The sequence below is a fragment of the Camelina sativa genome, chromosome 17 (assembly GCF_030686135.1).
Source record: "Camelina sativa cultivar CO46 ecotype springtype chromosome 17, ASM3068613v1".
In the NCBI taxonomy this organism is placed as follows: domain Eukaryota; kingdom Viridiplantae; phylum Streptophyta; class Magnoliopsida; order Brassicales; family Brassicaceae; genus Camelina; species Camelina sativa.
In genome coordinates this window covers 39,690,117-39,708,380 of record NC_141896.1, presented here as the reverse complement: position 1 = coordinate 39,708,380, position 18,264 = coordinate 39,690,117, and the positions used below count along the sequence as shown (strand labels likewise).

At 34.8% G+C, this 18,264-nt stretch overlaps 3 protein-coding genes and 1 long non-coding RNA gene across 5 annotated transcripts; 2 read left to right on the top strand and 2 right to left on the bottom strand.

Annotated features, from left to right (window-relative positions):
• Positions 1-912: 912 nt before the first annotated feature.
• LOC104758841 (L-ascorbate oxidase homolog) lies at positions 913-3,185 on the bottom strand. Its single transcript, XM_010481796.3, has 3 exons — positions 2,757-3,185; positions 1,521-2,630; positions 913-1,431 (listed from the first exon to the last, which is right to left on the bottom strand). Exons 1-3 carry the CDS (start codon positions 3,008-3,010, stop codon positions 1,128-1,130), a joined length of 1,668 nt encoding a protein of 555 aa, XP_010480098.1. The 5' UTR covers positions 3,011-3,185; the 3' UTR covers positions 913-1,127.
• A 739-nt stretch (positions 3,186-3,924) lies between these two features.
• LOC104758840 (protein SKU5 SIMILAR 14) lies at positions 3,925-6,400 on the top strand. Its single transcript, XM_087494465.1, has 3 exons — positions 3,925-4,635; positions 4,775-5,881; positions 5,973-6,400. The coding sequence occupies exons 1-3, from the start codon at positions 4,391-4,393 to the stop codon at positions 6,268-6,270; spliced, it is 1,650 nt and encodes a 549-aa protein (XP_087350591.1). The 5' UTR covers positions 3,925-4,390; the 3' UTR covers positions 6,271-6,400.
• Positions 6,401-7,208: 808 nt separating this feature from the next.
• LOC104758839 (kinesin-like protein KIN-14T) lies at positions 7,209-11,760 on the bottom strand. Its single transcript, XM_010481793.3, has 11 exons — positions 11,083-11,760; positions 10,399-10,482; positions 10,148-10,306; positions 9,947-10,053; positions 9,676-9,854; positions 9,423-9,584; positions 9,112-9,327; positions 8,987-9,024; positions 8,776-8,903; positions 7,527-8,694; positions 7,209-7,443 (listed from the first exon to the last, which is right to left on the bottom strand). Exons 1-11 carry the CDS (start codon positions 11,291-11,293, stop codon positions 7,340-7,342), a joined length of 2,556 nt encoding a protein of 851 aa, XP_010480095.2. The 5' UTR covers positions 11,294-11,760; the 3' UTR covers positions 7,209-7,339.
• A 3,181-nt stretch (positions 11,761-14,941) lies between these two features.
• Positions 14,942-17,096, top strand: LOC104758838 (uncharacterized). Of its 2 annotated transcripts, none has more exons than XR_015587737.1 (7): positions 14,942-15,170; positions 15,447-15,539; positions 15,616-15,788; positions 15,961-16,052; positions 16,247-16,330; positions 16,585-16,827; positions 16,920-17,096. It is a non-coding gene; the product is annotated as an uncharacterized LOC104758838 (long non-coding RNA). The 2 variants fall into 2 exon arrangements; XR_015587738.1 differs by having other exon boundaries at positions 15,030-15,170; positions 15,626-15,788.
• Positions 17,097-18,264: the final 1,168 nt, after the last annotated feature.

Sequence of the window (18,264 nt, the reverse complement as noted above, 5' to 3'; positions counted from 1 at the left end):
TATATATGGATATAATAAAGTATGCTTCTCCTAAACATCATATTTATAATACAATTGCTATGTTGTTTCTTCAGTTATAATGATATACAATATTCTATAACATTTCATAAAAATAGTTAAAACGTTTTAAAATTTGCAATTTCTAATTATGCATCATTTACAGTTTGATAGTTTGATAGGCTATTAAAATACAATAATTGATATTCTTATTCATAAATTTGTAATTTATTTTTAATAATTTTTTCTAAATATTTCAAATTAAATTCCAATACTATAAATTTTACAACATCCGAAATTCTAATATTATTTTGCTAAAATTGTCTCAATTCATAATTTTTTAAAATTTAATAATTAAAAATATATCTATTAATTTATAGATAAATTAATATCATTATAAATTAATAAAATGTCTTAGTCCCAACATTGTTAATTTATAGAGGTTTTACTGTAGTTTCTGTTCAATTTTTTTAAAATGGACTTTAATTACATATAAATTTTTTTAAAGCTTTGAAATATATTATTTTTTAATGTTAATTGAACATGGTCCCATTGCACATATTTATGTCTCCACTGTTATAGCCTAAGTTAAGGTAGATGCGTTTCGTCCTGTAAGAAAATCTAATGCTTGGCCAGCTCTTACGGGACTATGATTGTGGTTTGCCAGCCATAGATGCTTCCAAAGATGACTCTGCAAATGCGGATCTCCGAGCCGATCTTCAGCATAGTGGAGCCGTTGTAGGAGGTCCGATGTTTCCAAATATCGACCTTTACGTGGTATCACGTTCGGAGTGAAACCCAAAAAAATCAACCTCTATACACACTAATCAAAAGAAATAGAAAAAAAAGGAAAAGTGAAATGTATACTACTAACATGGATTAATTAACCAATCGGTTAGAAAAAGAAAAAAAACCTTAGGGAATTAACATACATACATCTCAAATCATGTACATATATGAATAACAATATCGTTTTAAGTCAAATTAAGAACTTGAATTAAATAATTAAAAGACCCAAAAAAAACATAAAGTTAATCTGTTCGGTTCCAAATTGGTCTCAACAAAAGAAAAACCAAACTCTTTTTTGTTTGTTTGTTTTGTTAAATAAATTAAAAGTCTCAAAGAAAAAATTAGGCTCCGGCGTAAGGGTTAATCTTGGGTTTGCCCTTGACGAGACCACATTGGAGGCTTGACTCCGGCATGTTGTATTCGTCCCGGAGAGATTTTTCCGGCGACAAGACGCTAGCGTAGAGTTGCTGTCCCAAGTAACGTCTCTCTGAATTCTCCGATCTAATGTTCCACATTCCACAATTGTCAAATGTGAGCAAAATTGCTGCCCAACACTTGGGGAAGACCTGGACTGTGTGTCGGCTCACTGCGTCTAGAAGGTTGTAGTTCTTTCTCTTCTCTGGTGTCCATGTCCCTGGCTCAACCCTTTTGTACGATGAAAGATATTAAAATTAGGGTTTTGAAATTAGTTACTTAGCTTGTAGTGCAAGAAGAGTATGTAAAGTGTTACTTACGCTACAGCGAAGAAGGAATAACCGTCCAAGTGCCAAGATTGGACACTCTTCTCGTGGTTCTCGAACACGACTTCGATAAAGGTGCGGTGAGTGATGTTAAGAACATTGGGTTCAATCTTGATAGTCTTGATCTGATCGGCATTAGGGTTGTCCGAGATGCTGTCGTACTTGAAAACCTTATCAGTAACGCCGAAGTACTCAGCGAGCTTGAGAGGTGTCTCGGGGTCTGTGTGCGAGACCCCGCTCAATGCGTATCTAAGCTTGCCATCGACCTTTCCCTGAGTGTTCACGAGCTTGATGGTGCGAGTGATGTTAATCTTTCCGTAGTGGTACGAGCCTTGTGGGTTAGGTCTAGCGGCGCTGGCTGTCAAGTTCCACCTGAAAGAACGGAACTGGTTCAAAGACCAAGCCCATCCAACGGGGGCTGCGGGTAGCTGAGAAGAGGCAGGACCTTTGCCTCCCTCGTAGCGGAGCAACCCTGTGGTTGTCAAAGGCTTCTTTAAGAACCTTGTGGAAGCAACCATGTAGTAATCTTTAGGTTCCTGGTTTGCTGTGACGATCACACCGAAGCACTGACCGACATGGATGTCAAGTGAGTCATAGTCGTTTTGTAGAACGTGTGAGCCTTCCATCTCGACAAGCTTCATTTTGTGGTTCTGGATCCTGAAGTTGAGAGATGCCTTGAGACCCACGTTGCAGATCCGGACTCTGTAGGTTTTTCCTGGCTTCAAGGTGAAAAGAGGCTTGTCAGACCCATCGGTTTTCCCGGATTTACCGTTGATGAGAATACCATCTGGACGACCAAGAGTGCGACCACTGTCGAGGAACTTCTTGAGCTGAGTGTGGCTTTTGGTGTACCAGTCGTTGATAAGGACAGTGTAATCATCTTCAGGGTCAGCATAAGGGACCGGGATCAAGAGACGGCTGTTAACACGAAGACCACCAAAGGCACCAGCGGCACGATGCATGGCTGTGGTTGGGTAGTAGAAGTAGCTACCAATCTGATCCTTTGGCTGGAAATGGTATGTGAAGTTCTGACCCGGAGGGATCGGACACATTGTTCCAGCTGTTCCATCTTGCCATGAGTTCTTCCTATGCTGGATTCCGTTCCTATATGTAGATTTTGCCAATCAGAAGCTATTTGTAGCGATTTTAATTGAACCGGATTATATAATGAATAGTATACAAGTATTAGAATGGTCAGAAAGTGAAGGTCGTGGTCTATATTATACGTACCAGGTTAGGAGGAAAGGCTCGTCGAGGTTGTTGAAGACATTAATGATGATGTTGTTGTTGGACGTTGAGTTGATGTTAGGACCAGGGAATTGACCGTTAATGAGGATGACTTGTTGTGGAACTCCGAGGGGAGATGCGGTTCCGTACGTCACGTTCCACACGTGGTGAAAGTAAGGGTCCTCGGCTTGGACCATCATGACGGTCGCCGTGGCCACGCAAAGGCACACGGCCAAGAGTTTAACCCCTCCCTTCATTAATAATAAACTTTATTACTAGTAAAGTTTCTGATTTTTTCTTTTCAAATGTTGGAAAAAAAGATGGTGTTGTTTTTTTTTTTTTCTTTTTTGGTTTTATAATGTTTTTGTAAGGGTTTAAATTTCGATTTTTTTCCTTCAAATGTTAAATGACGTTTTTATAGTTTAATCGAATAAACAGTTTCCGATTTTCCTCGTTTATTTAGGTCCCTTTCATTACGCTCTTCCGGTCGTTCATATTAGGAATATTCAATTTGACCTCTCGCTATTTTTGGTGCAAATTTTTCTTAGAATTTGTTTTTTTTTTCCAAGCTTGTTCTTTCAGAATAGTTCTAATTTTGGACAATATTTGTGAGCCTATTCATTCATATATACATGAGTTATTAGTTTATTACTAACTTATGAGACTAAATTAAAATTAATTTCCTATGTAAATCAATTTTGGTTATGGTTTGATGGCAAATCAAATTTGACCCGTACATCAGATGACCAATAGTAAAATAATAGTCAAAATAATCGAATAGAAAAATAGTCATTGAAACGCTAAAAGTATGGGTTTGGAAGATTAATGACGACGTTTCAGCTTTCTTCTATTAATATTTTGACTCTTGTATTGTAACTCTTTACAAACATGAAGACATGAGATGTTGAAAGATAAAAGAACGATAACAAAAAAAACGTTAAAAGTGATATGTTATTCATAATTCATCACCATTGTGTTGTGTATACATTATGAAAAGTATAATTCAGTTATCTCTAGTACTATAGTGACTAAGTTTGACGTGATAAGTATGGAACTTAAAAGATAAAAGTTGCTACAAAGAAACCAAGCTATCGAGAGGAAAAAAAATAGCCTCAGATTTTTTTAGAAAACGTTAATCTAAATATTACAACTACTTCTATATTGCGTTTACATTTTGTTAATTGATACATTTTATCTTGGTCATAGTTTTGTCATGACATTTTTTTCCGGGAAACATTCTTTTGACGTAGAAACCACTTAACATCGTTAGGGGGATTTCCAATATTAGAATACGATCTGAGTTGTACTCATTCAAAGTTTCTCGAATCTTAAAACCAGAAAGAAAGAGAGAGAGAGAAATCTGTTTGTTACATCACCATTATAAGAAAATGAATTAGAGATGAAGCGTAAAAATTGGTGACGTTACCTTTCAGAAGAAGTTATGTTTCTCCTACATAAATATCACAAAGTTACCAGATGATTGATTCATCAAGAGCAAAACTTTTTAGACAAAAACAAAAACATAGTTTTGCTTTGATTTTTTTTTTCTTTTTTTCTTTTTTTGTAGGAAAGGGTTAATTATACGTAACACAGAAACCAAAATTATTCTCTTTTTCCTCTAAGAAAAAGAGAAAAAAATGGAGGGGAGGTTATTGACGGTGTTGGTCTGCCTCGTCTCTTCGGTGGCGATTGTGAACGCCGGCGATCCTTACTTCTTCTATACATGGAACGTGACATACGGAACTGCCTCACCTCTCGGTGTTCCTCAAAAGGTGATTCTCATCAACGGTCAATTCCCTGGTCCTAACCTTAACTCAACCTCTAACAACAACGTTGTCATCAATGTCTTCAACAACCTCGACGAGCCTTTCCTCTTGACCTGGTACTAATCCATATTCTTTATTTATCTTCTGATAATCTGTTAAAAGGTTTGTTGTTACGGGGATATATAGACCGGACTGTGGATGCATTTTAACATTCTTGTGATATGAGTATTAATTAATGATGGACTGTGGACGCAGGAGCGGGATTCAGCACAGGAAGAACAGCTGGCAAGATGGTGTGGCTGGGACTTCATGCCCCATCCCAGCAGGACAGAACTTTACTTACCATTTCCAACCTAAGGACCAGATCGGTTCCTACTTCTATTACCCAACCACTTCTCTCCACCGCTTTGCTGGTGGTTTTGGTGGTCTTCGCGTCAACAGCCGTCTCCTTATTCCCGTTCCTTATGCTGATCCCGAGGATGAATACACTGTCCTTCTCGGTGACTGGTACACAACTGGCCACACTGCTCTCAAGAGCCTCCTTGACAGCGGACGCACCCTTGGATTGCCCAATGGTGTTTTGATCAATGGAAAGTCCGGAAAGGTGGGAGGAAATAACGAGCCTTTGTTCACCATGAAGCCTGGGAAGACTTACAAGTACAGGCTCTGCAATGTTGGGTTCAAGTCTACCCTTAACTTCAGGATCCAGAACCACAAGATGAAGCTCGTGGAGATGGAAGGATCCCATGTTCTTCAGAACGACTACGACTCTCTCGATGTCCACGTCGGCCAGTGCTTTTCAGTTCTTGTGACTGCTAACCAGGCAGCTAAGGATTACTACATGGTTGCATCAACTAGGTTCCTCAAGAAGGAGTTGAGCACCGTAGGTGTGATCCGATATGAGGGAAGCAACGTTCAGGCTTCAGCTGAGCTCCCCAAGGCTCCCGTTGGATGGGCTTGGTCTTTGAACCAGTTTAGGTCATTCAGGTGGAACCTCACAGCTAGTGCTGCCAGGCCTAACCCACAAGGCTCATACCATTACGGAAAGATCAACATCACCCGTAGCATCAAGCTTGTCAACACTAAGAGCATGGTTGACGGTAAACTCAGGTTTGGTTTCAACGGTGTATCACACGTCGACACCGAGACTCCTTTGAAGCTTGCTGAGTACTTCCAGATGGCAGATAAGGTGTTCAAGTACAACGTGATCAAGGACGAGCCTGCAGCCAAAATCACAGCATTGACCGTAGAGCCTAATGTTCTCAACATCACTTTCCGTACCTTTGTAGAGATCATCTTCGAGAACCACGAGAAGAGCATGCAGTCATTCCATTTGGATGGTTACTCCTTCTTCGCTGTCGCGTAAGCTCCCTTTTCTCTCGTCACTCTCTTTATTTTCCTTTAATCATTCTATCTTATAATAACTTTGTGTTTGTTCCATGGACATTGCCAGCTCTGAGCCAGGGAAGTGGACACCTGAAAGCAGAAAGAACTACAACTTGCTCGATGCGGTTAGCAGACACACTGTGCAAGTCTACCCCAAGTCTTGGTCAGCTATCCTATTGACATTCGACAACGCCGGTATGTGGAACATCAGGGCTGAGAACTGGGAGAGGAGATACCTAGGCGAGCAATTGTATGTCAGCGTTCAATCACCCGAGAAGTCGCTAAGGGACGAGTACAACATCCCCCTCAACACTAACCTCTGTGGCATCGTCAAGGGCTTGCCATTGCCTACAGTCTACACCTAAATCAACTCTACAAAGTGGGGTGCATCATTAATTAACTAATTAACCCTTTCCTAATTTAAGTCTGTAATTTGTAAACTACCAGATCCACTTCTTTCATATACTATATCCTTAAACCACAATCAAAAACAAAGTTTTGCTTCCTTTGCTCACACAAACAGTGGCAAAATAAAATAAAAAATCAACAACATTCTAAAACGTACCAGGGTATTATAATAAGCAAAACGACAAGGGACGAAACAGATATCAAAACGACAAGGTAAGTGTTGATGGTCTCCAAAAGATATCAAAACGATCGACAAGGGACGAAACAGAGGGTTTATTCTTATGGATCAACCAAAAAAAAAAACAAGTAGAGACTATCAGATTTAAATCTCTGATGCTAAATTGATTTCAATGATTACTAAACGATTTGAAAATGATAACTTTTAAAATTAGAACCCCTTAACGTTCAATTCACACACAACAATCCAAACCCAAACACGATGTGGAAAGAGGACAAAAAAAAAAGCCGAAACTTTCAAATAAACGAACCTGAAAACATGAATAAAAGAGTAATCCACACGGAATATTTAACCACAAATGACAAATTAAGGAATTACGGAATTTAGGGTTTATAAAGAAGAAGAAGAAGAAGATGGTAGTGAATAATATAGCTTACCAAAGTCCACACTCCACACTACCGCAGTCACCAAATTGATGTTTTTTATTCCCCTAAATTGGGCCTATAAGCTCTAATCTCTAATTACATAAGATTACATTGGAGTCTTTAATTATAATTATACCCCAAATTTTTTTGTATCTTCTTCACTAATTTTTTTTTGTCTTTTTAATTAAAAACTTATAATAAAAGGAGACAATTTTCTCTAAAAAGACTTTTGTAAATCTTTTCTGTGTATAAAAAAAAAAAAAAAAACTACATGTCAGGTTTTAAACAGAACTGTAAAAGATTGGCTTTCTATTCAAAAACTGAGTCATTAGACACTAAACAGCTTAAGAGTTTATTCAAAAAAGAATCATACTTAAATTTCTATTAAAAAATTTGGGGACGAATTGGATCTGTTTCTTGTCATTACTTCATTAACCCGTTGAAGAAGTCATTGTCATATCCCACATCGATAAACCCTAATCCCAGAAGGATACGGAAGCATAAAGCCTGAAGTTTCTGCATGAACCCTGCAACACCAAACCAAAAACAGAATCTTAGAAAAGCGTTTGCGTTTGTAAAAAACATAAACGTGGGTCCAAAAATTGTTTACCTCTTTCTCCTCGGGTTTCTTGTGCTCTAAGCAATGGTGGACCTACTTCATCCGCGAACGCCAAACCTCTCTGAGAGTTCGGTTTGAGTGATCGATCCAAACCCAATTGCGGTAAGAGCTGTTTGAGATCCGGTTCACTTTCTAACAGCGAGACCGAGGCTGGTGAATCTCGCACCCAATCCGCTCTGTTGTTGACTCCAAACCATTGATTGTCTATGTGTTGGCTAAAACCATCGTTTTCTAAACTTGGAGGACAGAGAGACTCGTAATCATCTTCATCACTAGTATTTGGGAATCTGGACAAAATCTTATCCTCTTCTTCGGAAGAACAGAGACACTCCAGCTCAAACAGATTTTTAAGCATCAGTGTAGGTTTAACCACTGTCGTCTCACCTCCGTTAGACTCTTCTACATTTCCAGTGATCTTCTCCGTTGTAAAACTCTGTGTTGATGACTTCTCCAACAATAAGTCTAGTTGTTCAGGGCAAGGAGTCCTGGGAAGTTGAGTCTTGTCAAGCCAACTGTTAACCCTAGAAAACTCTCTTCCACCCATCTTCTGCCTCACATCTTTCTCCAAGTTACCAATCCTGGAACGGGGTTTTGTCCCAGATCCAGTCCCCATCTGCAGTACTTTTGGCTTGTGGTCAGACACAACCAACTTAATGTCACACTCAGATATATCCTGACTATACACTGTTGCATCATCTTCTGTATTTTGACGCATTACCCAAGTCGATTTCGAAACGCTCCTGTCTGATGAGTAACAGGCAGACCCAAATCCGTTCTTATTTAAAGGAAGACACACAGATTCAGCTCGGACAGATGCCATCGAGTTCCTTCTTAACTTGAGGCCTGAACCATTAGGGATTACGCTAAAATCTGCTCCTGATAATCTTCTGTTACTGCTAGCTGTTGGTCTCATGAAGCTAGGAAAAACGTCTGAAGCACGTCTTGATTTGTTCGTTCGTTTCTTTGGAGTCACTAGGAGCTCTTCTCTAATCACATCCTCTTCTTCTTCTTCTTCAATAACATGAGGCTTACCAGAGAACTTCTCTAACGTCTGGTTTAGATTTCTCATCTCCCTTAATGCTATCTCACGCTCTTGTTCGATCTCTTCCATCTTCTTCTGCAGGTTCATCATCACGGCCTCTTTTTTCACTTGTTCTTCCTACACGTCATAAGAATCTTTAACCTATCAGAAAGTGTAACACTTTAAAAGTAAGTTGGTGCTAGTTATTAATTCAGTTACCGTTGATTCATCCTGCCCTAAAAGAATGTTCTTTGCCCTTGTTGCGAAGTTTAAAGAACATATTGTTTCACACAGATCATCTTCTTTAGGGCTGATATGAACCATCATCAACGTTTTTGAGTCTTGCCCTGAAAAAACAATAACTTAAATTTTAATAAACGAGAAACATTCTTCAGTGAAAATTAAGATAGTTTTGGAAGATCTTAATTACCAAGAGAGTCTTTCAGAACCTGTGTGAGCTTGCTGTTTCTGAAACACACAGAAAAACAAAAACTCAAAAGTTTCAGAAATTGAGACCTCAAAGGTTACAAAAAAGAAGAAGATATATATGTTTACCTGTAAGGAATGTGAGAGTTCTTATGTTGAAGAGAGTTGATGACATCTCCAAGAGCAGATAAAGAGAGATTAATGGCTTTGCCTTCATCAAAACGACGACCAATGGCTTTGGTTTTCAACACACGCTCACTTCCTCCAAGATCCACTAGCCAAATCTTGTTTGTTTCACGCCGTCTCTCAGGAGCTCCATGACAAGTGACGGATACACGGATCATACTGTTTCATTGGTTTTTTTGTCATCCATATATGAGAGATCAAAGAACATAATGTAATAGAAAAAAACCAAGAGATTCAAAATTTTGACTTCTTACCAGTGAGATCTGCTGGAAACAGAGTTAGAGTTTGTAGAGGCAGTAGCTCTGTTTCGACAACCTAATTTGTATAACTTGAAGACTTCATTAAAGTCATTCACTTTAATATTCACCAAGTTCTCAATCTCTACCTCTCCCTTTCCATCAGTATGAATCGAAAGGCTGAAACATATATAGAACAAAAAAACAAATTGAATTATATATAGTCTGATCCTTTAGCTGAGATCTCTTCACATGTTATGAATATTATTACCTTGGAGGTATTGGTGAAATGGGTTTAGTTGCTTGAGAAAGAAGCAAGTCTTTAAGATTCCCCATGTAGATCTCAAGCATGCTAAAGGTGATCTCAAACCTATGATTGCTTTCTTCGACTTGTTTGAACAATCCCTTGATCGCTCGAGGAACAATACCTGGAGAGTTCGGAAGACCCTCCTGCAAAAATGATTCATCCATATTTAATATATCGACTTAAACGAAACAACAACGCATGAAATCAAAGAGATGTTCTGATTGATCTTTCTTACCATTGTATAAGTCTTTCCAGTACCGGTTTGTCCATACGCGAAAATGCAAGCGTTGTAGCCATCTATAACCGATTTGATTACTGGTTCAATCTCCAAGAAAACATCATCTGCAAATTTTGATATACTAATCAAGAACACTTTCATGTATGCATGATCTATATAAGAAACTGATCTCATAACGCAAAGATTCTAATAGGCTACCTTGGGATGAATCAGGTTGGAAAACTCTGTCGAAGTTGTAGGTCTTTCTCTTGGTTTCTGTTAACTTGATGATCACATTTCTTGTATCCGAAGTAACTGGTGGTTTCCGTTTGTCGGAGGCTCCTAAGGGTCTAACTCGACAAAACACACGAATGTTCCCTGACAAAATTTTTCCAATCAATAAGAATATTACACTATCAAATTGGAATATACAGTTGAAAAATCATAGTGTTTTAATGCATTAGACTAACCTTTAAGGTCCAAGAACTCATTAAGAATTTGTCTTCTCAGTTTGTTCTGATCATTGACATGAACTGTCAGTGCAGAGAGTTGATCTGCAACCAATAACAGAAGAAACAGAGCAAAAGACCCTTTTAAGTTACAGAGTATATAAATAAATAAGAAATGAAAACATTAACAAAAAATCATCTGAATAAACATAGATTCTCATGTTGAATTATATGCTATAATAAATTCTAGTCTGACATATATAAATCTATGTTGACTACATTATTATATATGGAAAAAATGTTGTGTGTATTTGCAACAAAATTAAAGTGTTAAACCCCAAAAAAAATATAAATAAAAAGCCCTCCAAAGAACAGTAACAGAAGCAGACTTGTTCATAAAAGACAAGAGAAACATACAGTAGCAAACAATTTCAATCCCATGAGCTGCTGACTACATAATACCGAACAGCCGTTGGATGACTGACACGTAACTGAATATAGTACGAGAGCAGATGATCCAACGGTTGATATGATTTGCATGTAGTAGGTAATCTCCACCAAAGGTTTTTAATTTCACACAAGAAGACAATAATTTTTTTTATACAGAACGAAATAAGAAAAAAAAAATTATGAACAAAGTCCCCAAATGCAAAAAAATCTCAGCAAAAAAAAAAGAGGAATCCGAAGGTTGTGTTGTTGTTGTACCTCTAATGCTCTGTAATTGGGCAGAAGAAACAGAGTCATCTTCATCTTCTTTTTTCTTTGGTGTTGAAGAAATCTCAGGAGAAGAAGGAACGTTGTTGACGATGTTGCATACAGATTTAACCCAAGCTGAAGTCAGATGAGATTTCAAACCGAGCAACGAATGGATTGTCTCCGGCAGATTCCGAACCGGTTTCGATCTTGTTCTCTCCATTTCTTTTCTCTGTTAACCAAATCTTGATTCTTTGGTGTTGGAAAGACAGAGGAATCTGATTGTGATTTCACTGAACCTTCTTTGCCGAGAAAAGTGAAAGGAGAAAGAGAGAAGGAAGTGGTGAAATTGGAGTCAGAGCTCATCAATGGTGGAAGTTAGAGATTAGTTTTTTTTTTTTTTTTTTGTAAAGAAAAAATCTGAAGAGAATGTTCTTAAAGATCAAAGTCTCTCTGCAGGTGTATGCCTATTTACATGTAAGATGTAGAGAGAGAGCCCTTTAAATACAAAAAAATATGATTTGTCTTGAAGAAGAGATAAATGTAGCTGCTTTTTAACACTTGTCACACTGGTCAATATCACCAAATGGAAATATAATTACATATAACTATTATTAGCATAATATTAATTACTATTCCCCATTTTTTTACTAAAACAATATTGAGAAAAAAATGATACTTGTAAAGTGTTCATATGATTATTATTTTTCTAATATATATATATAACCAAATCAGGTTTAACGGCTGTGGATGAATTCATCCAAACTACCAATATTTAGTTATTTTTCAGCTTTGTGTTTTATTTATTTCTTAAATAATTTACTTAGAGCTAAATTTAGAGATTTTGCTTTAATCCATATATTAATTTTTTTTAACTTTTAGTCTTGATATCAATAAATTTATCAAATAGAAAATGACAAAAGTAGTGATTTTATATTATTTTCTGTTTTATATTTTACTATAAAAAAGATATCTATTAATGGCGAATATTAGTCTGTATTGTAATCTACAAAAGTTATTATTCAAAAGGAAATGTATGTTACTAATTATGATACTGAATATTAATCTGTATTATAATCTACAAAATTTATTATAAAGAAGGAAATGTATGTTCTAAATAAAATTACCCATTATTATAATTTACATAAATTGTTATAAGAACAAAATATAATGTATGCTGTCAAAAATATGATTTTTGATTCAATTCTATGAAAGAGAAAAAGAATAGTGAAAGACAAAAACATATTTATGTTCTAATTGTCTAATTATCAATAATGTGATTTCTTGAAAGAAAAAAAAAGTTTGTATAATTAGTTACCAAAATGATTGGACTATAGCGGTTGAACCTATGTAAAAGTTGATTTCGGTTTTGAGAGATATATGAGTCTAAGCATGAAATTTCAAGACTAACAAAAAGAAAAATAGTTTGAACAATGTATATTGACATTAACATGTAGCATGATGATTTGTATTAGTATTGTTGTTTCGTCACTATCTGCATTTAAACGCACATACTGAATTAATGTTGTTAGAAGAAATATCAACCAAATATACTCTATCAAAAGTAATGGAGTTATATTGGTCCGAAGCCAACGTCTATCAGATGATGGTTGTAAACTCGAAAATGAGAGGAAAAAAAAACGAAATTGGTCCGAAGAGCATCTGTTTCCTAGATTTTTAGATTAAGTTTTCCTTTGTTTTGTTGGCACATACAAAAGAATCAATCAAATGTAACACTCGTGACAAAACTCCCATGTGACAACAACATGAAGCATAACACTTGATGATGATAATAATACATTGTCTTATACTTTTTAAAGCATGATTATAAATTACGAGTTAGCATGTTCTCTGTTTTTGGATTTTCGCTTCTAAATTTACAATACAATTTTCTTGATGGTTATTTTAACATGCAATAGTATAATTTGGAAAATCTATACGATCAAGTTTTTTTTTTTTTAATCATTGGAAATCATCCAAAAACGTAAACAACACTAACGGTTAGAAAAAATGTATTTGACTCTATTAGTTAGAGAAAATAATGTAAATGTTACTGTTAGATTCATATATAAATAACATTGTGCTACGTACTATAAACATGCCTTCACAATCAAAATGAGTTTTTTTTTTATCGCAATCAAAATGATATCACAACATGTTTTCAAAGAAATAAATACTTTCCAGCTTAAATTGTATAAATGCAATGAAGAGTTCACCTGTCATGATGTATCCATCAACGGATAACGCAATCTCACTTGATATCGTCTATGGTTAGAGTAAAAGTCTCTTCAATGTCTCTTTCTTACAATCTATCAAAATTTCATTACCAAAAAGAGAGAGAGATTTAAAAAAAAAAGAGAAATGCAAAAGCATAAAGATTAAAAAAGCGAAAAGATAATGCTATAACAATATTATCATGTTTTGGAGAAATACGTCTACACTAGATTTTAACCCGCGGTGCATATTTTTTATAATCAAAATATTAAAAAATTAAATTATATTTATTTGTTTATATATATATATATATATTCAGTTTATCATTTATAACCCGTAGTCACAAATTTGCTTACATATACGGAGTGATATTATTAAGTGTACTATTTTGAAATCCAGAAATAGTTTTTAGAAAACCAGATAGTCGTAATGAAATATTACAGTATACTTAATTTCACTTTATGATTAGTTAATTTTATTTGTTAGATAGGTTAAATAGTTTTTTTTAATATTTTCTCAGAAATATTTGTGCAGTAATCTTGAAGATAAAACAATTTTAAACAGATTATATGCAGGTTAGATAAAATTAGATAATTTTATCAATATTTGATTAGAAAGATATGTTCAAAAAAAAATTAACCTACGCTCTCTGAATAAAAAAATTATTAAAAATAGTTATTCTCTAAGTTATAGAATTACAAAAAGTGGAAAATCTTAGCTACTGATTATATAAGTTTCATAGAAAATATTAAATTAAAGATAAATAGGAAATCAAATAAAATAAATGAAAATAAGACTGAATATTTCCATAGAATAGAAAACCTAATGAAACCCATGTTTCATATCCCTATAGAGTTTCTATAACAACAAAGACGATCATGTTTTTGCAGAATCATTTTTATTTTGTTATGGAATGGAAAAAAAATTAATGGATTGGTTTATGATGAAGAAGTTTAGAGTTTGTTGGGGACTTGATCGGTATATATTGGAGAGGAGGGGTTTAGAGTATGTTGTTAAGTTTAATTAAAAAATATAAAAATTAATATTTTCTAAAAGAAATATGTGTGTAAACAATTAATATTTGTTTTTATAAATTAACAGTTATTCTATAATATGTTCTAAATTTTTTTGATTTTGTTATCTTCATAAATTTAGGTAGTTACCATAATTCCCAGATTTTACTTAATCACCATAAATGTCTGATTTCAAACAAATATTATTGACCCATAAATAGAAAACAAAATCAAATCAATTTTAATATATTTGTTTATATTTTATAAATAAAATATAAATGGTAATGGCATGGTTGTAAATAAGTTGAAACTTCAGGATTTATTTCATAAGTGTCTCCAAAAATGTATATATAGATAGACCAATAGATGAACAGAAGATTTGTTATTTTTTCCCAATATAGGTTGACCCAAACATCTATGTGACTTAAGTACTGTCAAATAATTTTTATCCCTACTATTAATCGTAAAACATTGCCTGAAAAAACCTTAGTTTTGTAAGAATTTACAATACAATGCCATTGCAATTATGACCAAATAATTTATTTGCGATAAGGATAAAAACGTCATTATATTGGCTCTGAAATCGGATAAACACGCGGATCCTTTTTACCCATTTATATGACCCGGTTTTAGCTTTTAATCTCAGCCGTTCCATTTTATTTTGAACATAACATCTTAGCCGTTCATGTACAGAGAGTCTGAGACATGAAACCCGCCTCTGCTCTCGATCTTAGTTTCCAGTACTAAAATTGAAAGAGTGATTCGAGAATTCCATAGAACTCTGGGAATTTGATTTGATGGTGCAAAGCAATCGTAAATCTAAGAACAGATTTGAAGCAGTTGGAGTATAAAAGATCTATCGGCTACAACAAGGTAATTCGGTTTCAACCTAAAACCAAATAAATTGTTCTCTATCTCTAATGCTTAAAACCAAATTTAATTGGAATTTTGTTTTTGAATCTTGATGTGTTTTGATTTTGGGTTCCTCTCTAGTCATCATCATGATTTTAAGATGATAAACTCATGCTCATAAATCATCATCTCTCCCGTCACGTAGTGTCCTCATCAACGTAGTATCCTCATCAACGAGAGATTCAAAATTGATGCTCTCATGATTATTTTGCATCTTCTTTTATGTATGTACCCCAGAGATTCACAAAATGAATCTGGTAAGACCAAAGGCTTAGGAGATGACTCTCCTTGATGAGCAGCGGAAGCAGTGCGAGGCAAAAGTTTTCCCAGGTAATGCAAGATAAATATCTATCACATAGATAGATAGCCATTACCTCTTTTTTTTTTAATGGCGCTATCCATGCAGTTGAATGCAGAGATTGGAGAATTTGATGAAACCGTTGAAAGGGATTTATCACCGTTTTGTCCAAGAGCTAGAAGCGAATATTGAAGAACTCAATCAGAAAATATTAGGACTGAAGAATAAGCAGATGTCACTGCGAGCTACCTTTCAAAAAGAGTACACAGATGGATAACGAGGTAAGAAACAGCAGGATCTTGAGTTGAGAGCTCCTTCCTTAAACTTATTTGGGTTTTGTGATTTAGTTTATTTTTTTGAATTACCCATTTGTCAATCAGGCGATTTGCATATGCTTCAATCTGATAGGTGAAATCTGCTCCTGAGTCCTGACATGTGTATTTCTCTGTACAGATTTCCAAAGCAGAGCTTGATCTTTTGCAAACTGTCCAAGAAAATGCACACCTCCGCTCACAAATTGTTCAATCTCCAGACAAATTTTGCAGGTATCTTAATGTTCCTACTAGCACTAGGACATACAGTAATTAGCTTTAGAGGTTCCTCCTCTCTTTCAAATCTTCCTAGCGGCTTTAAGATATTGGTATTCTTGGTGCCCTGCCGAGAGTATCAGTAAAGTTTTTAAGTATTGCAGAGGAAGTTTTGTTTATGAATTTACCCTTTTTCTTGGTACCTTTGCAAGATATTTTCACTCTGGGCCGTGACAGAAGCTATGGGGGATTGAGCTTCTCATCTCAAGATGTTGGCCAAGTTTTAGCTATATCAGGTGCATGTTATATTTACCTATGGATGGTCTGGTGGGTTTGGTCCAGAAAATTGTGAATGTGTGTTTGGAATTTTTCCAAAAATATTCTCCTTATTACATTATCTATTAAACCTTTTCAGGATCTCACTTTTTTCATGCATTGTTGGTATTGTTTTCGTGTATATAGTTCGTCAACTCTGTTTCTTTAGTTTGTTCTTCTCTCTATCCATATCCCCCTTGAATGTAACTCATGATTTGAGTTACTAACCTTTCAGGACTTGGGCTTCTGGTGTTCCAACTTTTGGTATACCCACCGTTAGCTAAGGCCCTCACACTCCTTGTGATTATACGTCTTTCTGCGGTAAATCTGGGGTTGAAGTTTCTCGATTTTCGAATGTTGCTCTTTGGTTTCTTATATCGAATCTCTAAGAGTAGGCTTGCTGGGCGGATGGCGTTTTAGATTTCAGCACCAAAACCAGACCCGTGGCGAAGATAAAGGCGATAAGGAAGGGGCTTTGGTACTACAACTCTTCACTCACTTTTGTTCAGATTTTCAGAAGCTGAATTTATGATCTGACTTAAAGCTGTTACTTTTTGTTGTTTTCTTTAGCTAAGGTGAGTTAGTTTACCATTGCACTGTTTTATTAGGAGATCGCAGAGATGTTTCTTTCAAAAGTTTTGAGTTTTTCTCTCATTTTTATGTCCTTGGGAGACTTCAAGAACCTTGGTCTCTTTTTGTTCTGAAATCAGAATTGATCAAGTATTATATAATACAGATTCATCAAAAGTGTTTGCATCGTATTTTAGTATCTAAAGTAAAATTCATTCCACTAACGGTACCTCTGTAACACACGATTAAAATGGAAGTCTGTATAAAAGTGGGAATATCTCAAAATTTGTCGAATATAAACGTTAGGGGTTAAAAGTGGGATATGTCAAAAATGAAGGGGTCTATCTGTAATATTTAGTTACTTTCCCCAAAACATCAAAAACCTCTAAAACCCTCGAAGCCTCTCTCTTTAATCATAAGATTATATATAATTTTTTAAAATAAACTCTTAATATCATTGAAAATATAATAGAAAACATTGTATTTAAACGATTTTTAAAAAAGGTTTCGACTATGTGACATGTAAATGGAGAATGCATTTATTTTTTCTAAATTTTTTAGCCAAAATTTATTAATAACATTATTATATAGGTAATTATTTAAAAGAAAATAGTAATATGACATTAAATTTTATAACGGGATGAATTGAGAGGAGACAAAATGAGAAGGGAATGGACTGGACGAGATTAACAGCCCATAACAAAATTACTTTAACGTTTTCAACAAACATGGGCTGTGCTTAATTATTATTGATAGATTGCCTAAATGTTTCTATTTTCGAGTCGATGAAGATGATAATCATGTTTATTTTCGGTACGGATTGCAGTATTCTGCATATACACCAAAATATTGACAAAACACTGTAAAAGAGTGACCAACTAATTTTTATAAAAAATTATAATATTACACAATTAAAATTTTACGACCTAAAATAGTTTATTATTTGACTGAATATATGTTTTACCAATGTTTTTAAGTAATTTAATTTAGTATTTCCAAAAATCACTAAACAATTTCAATTGAAATCGAATCGGAATGAAAATTTTTAATCATAAGAAATTTTTTTATATATAAATAAACTCTTAACATCATTGGAAATATATTAATGTTTATGCACATAATTTTTTTCATATCTGAACATGTAAATTAAATTATGATTAAAACTTCAGTCTATTTATGGTCCTACGATGAGAAATATTGGACGTAACACAGTAATGGGTAATTTCTATAATAGAAAATAGTGTACTTAAACGATTAAATAAAGCTTTAGTATATGACATGTAAAGAACTACTTTGAGATGGATAATTTGAGAATTATGAGTATTTTCGAAAATATTTTGAGTGT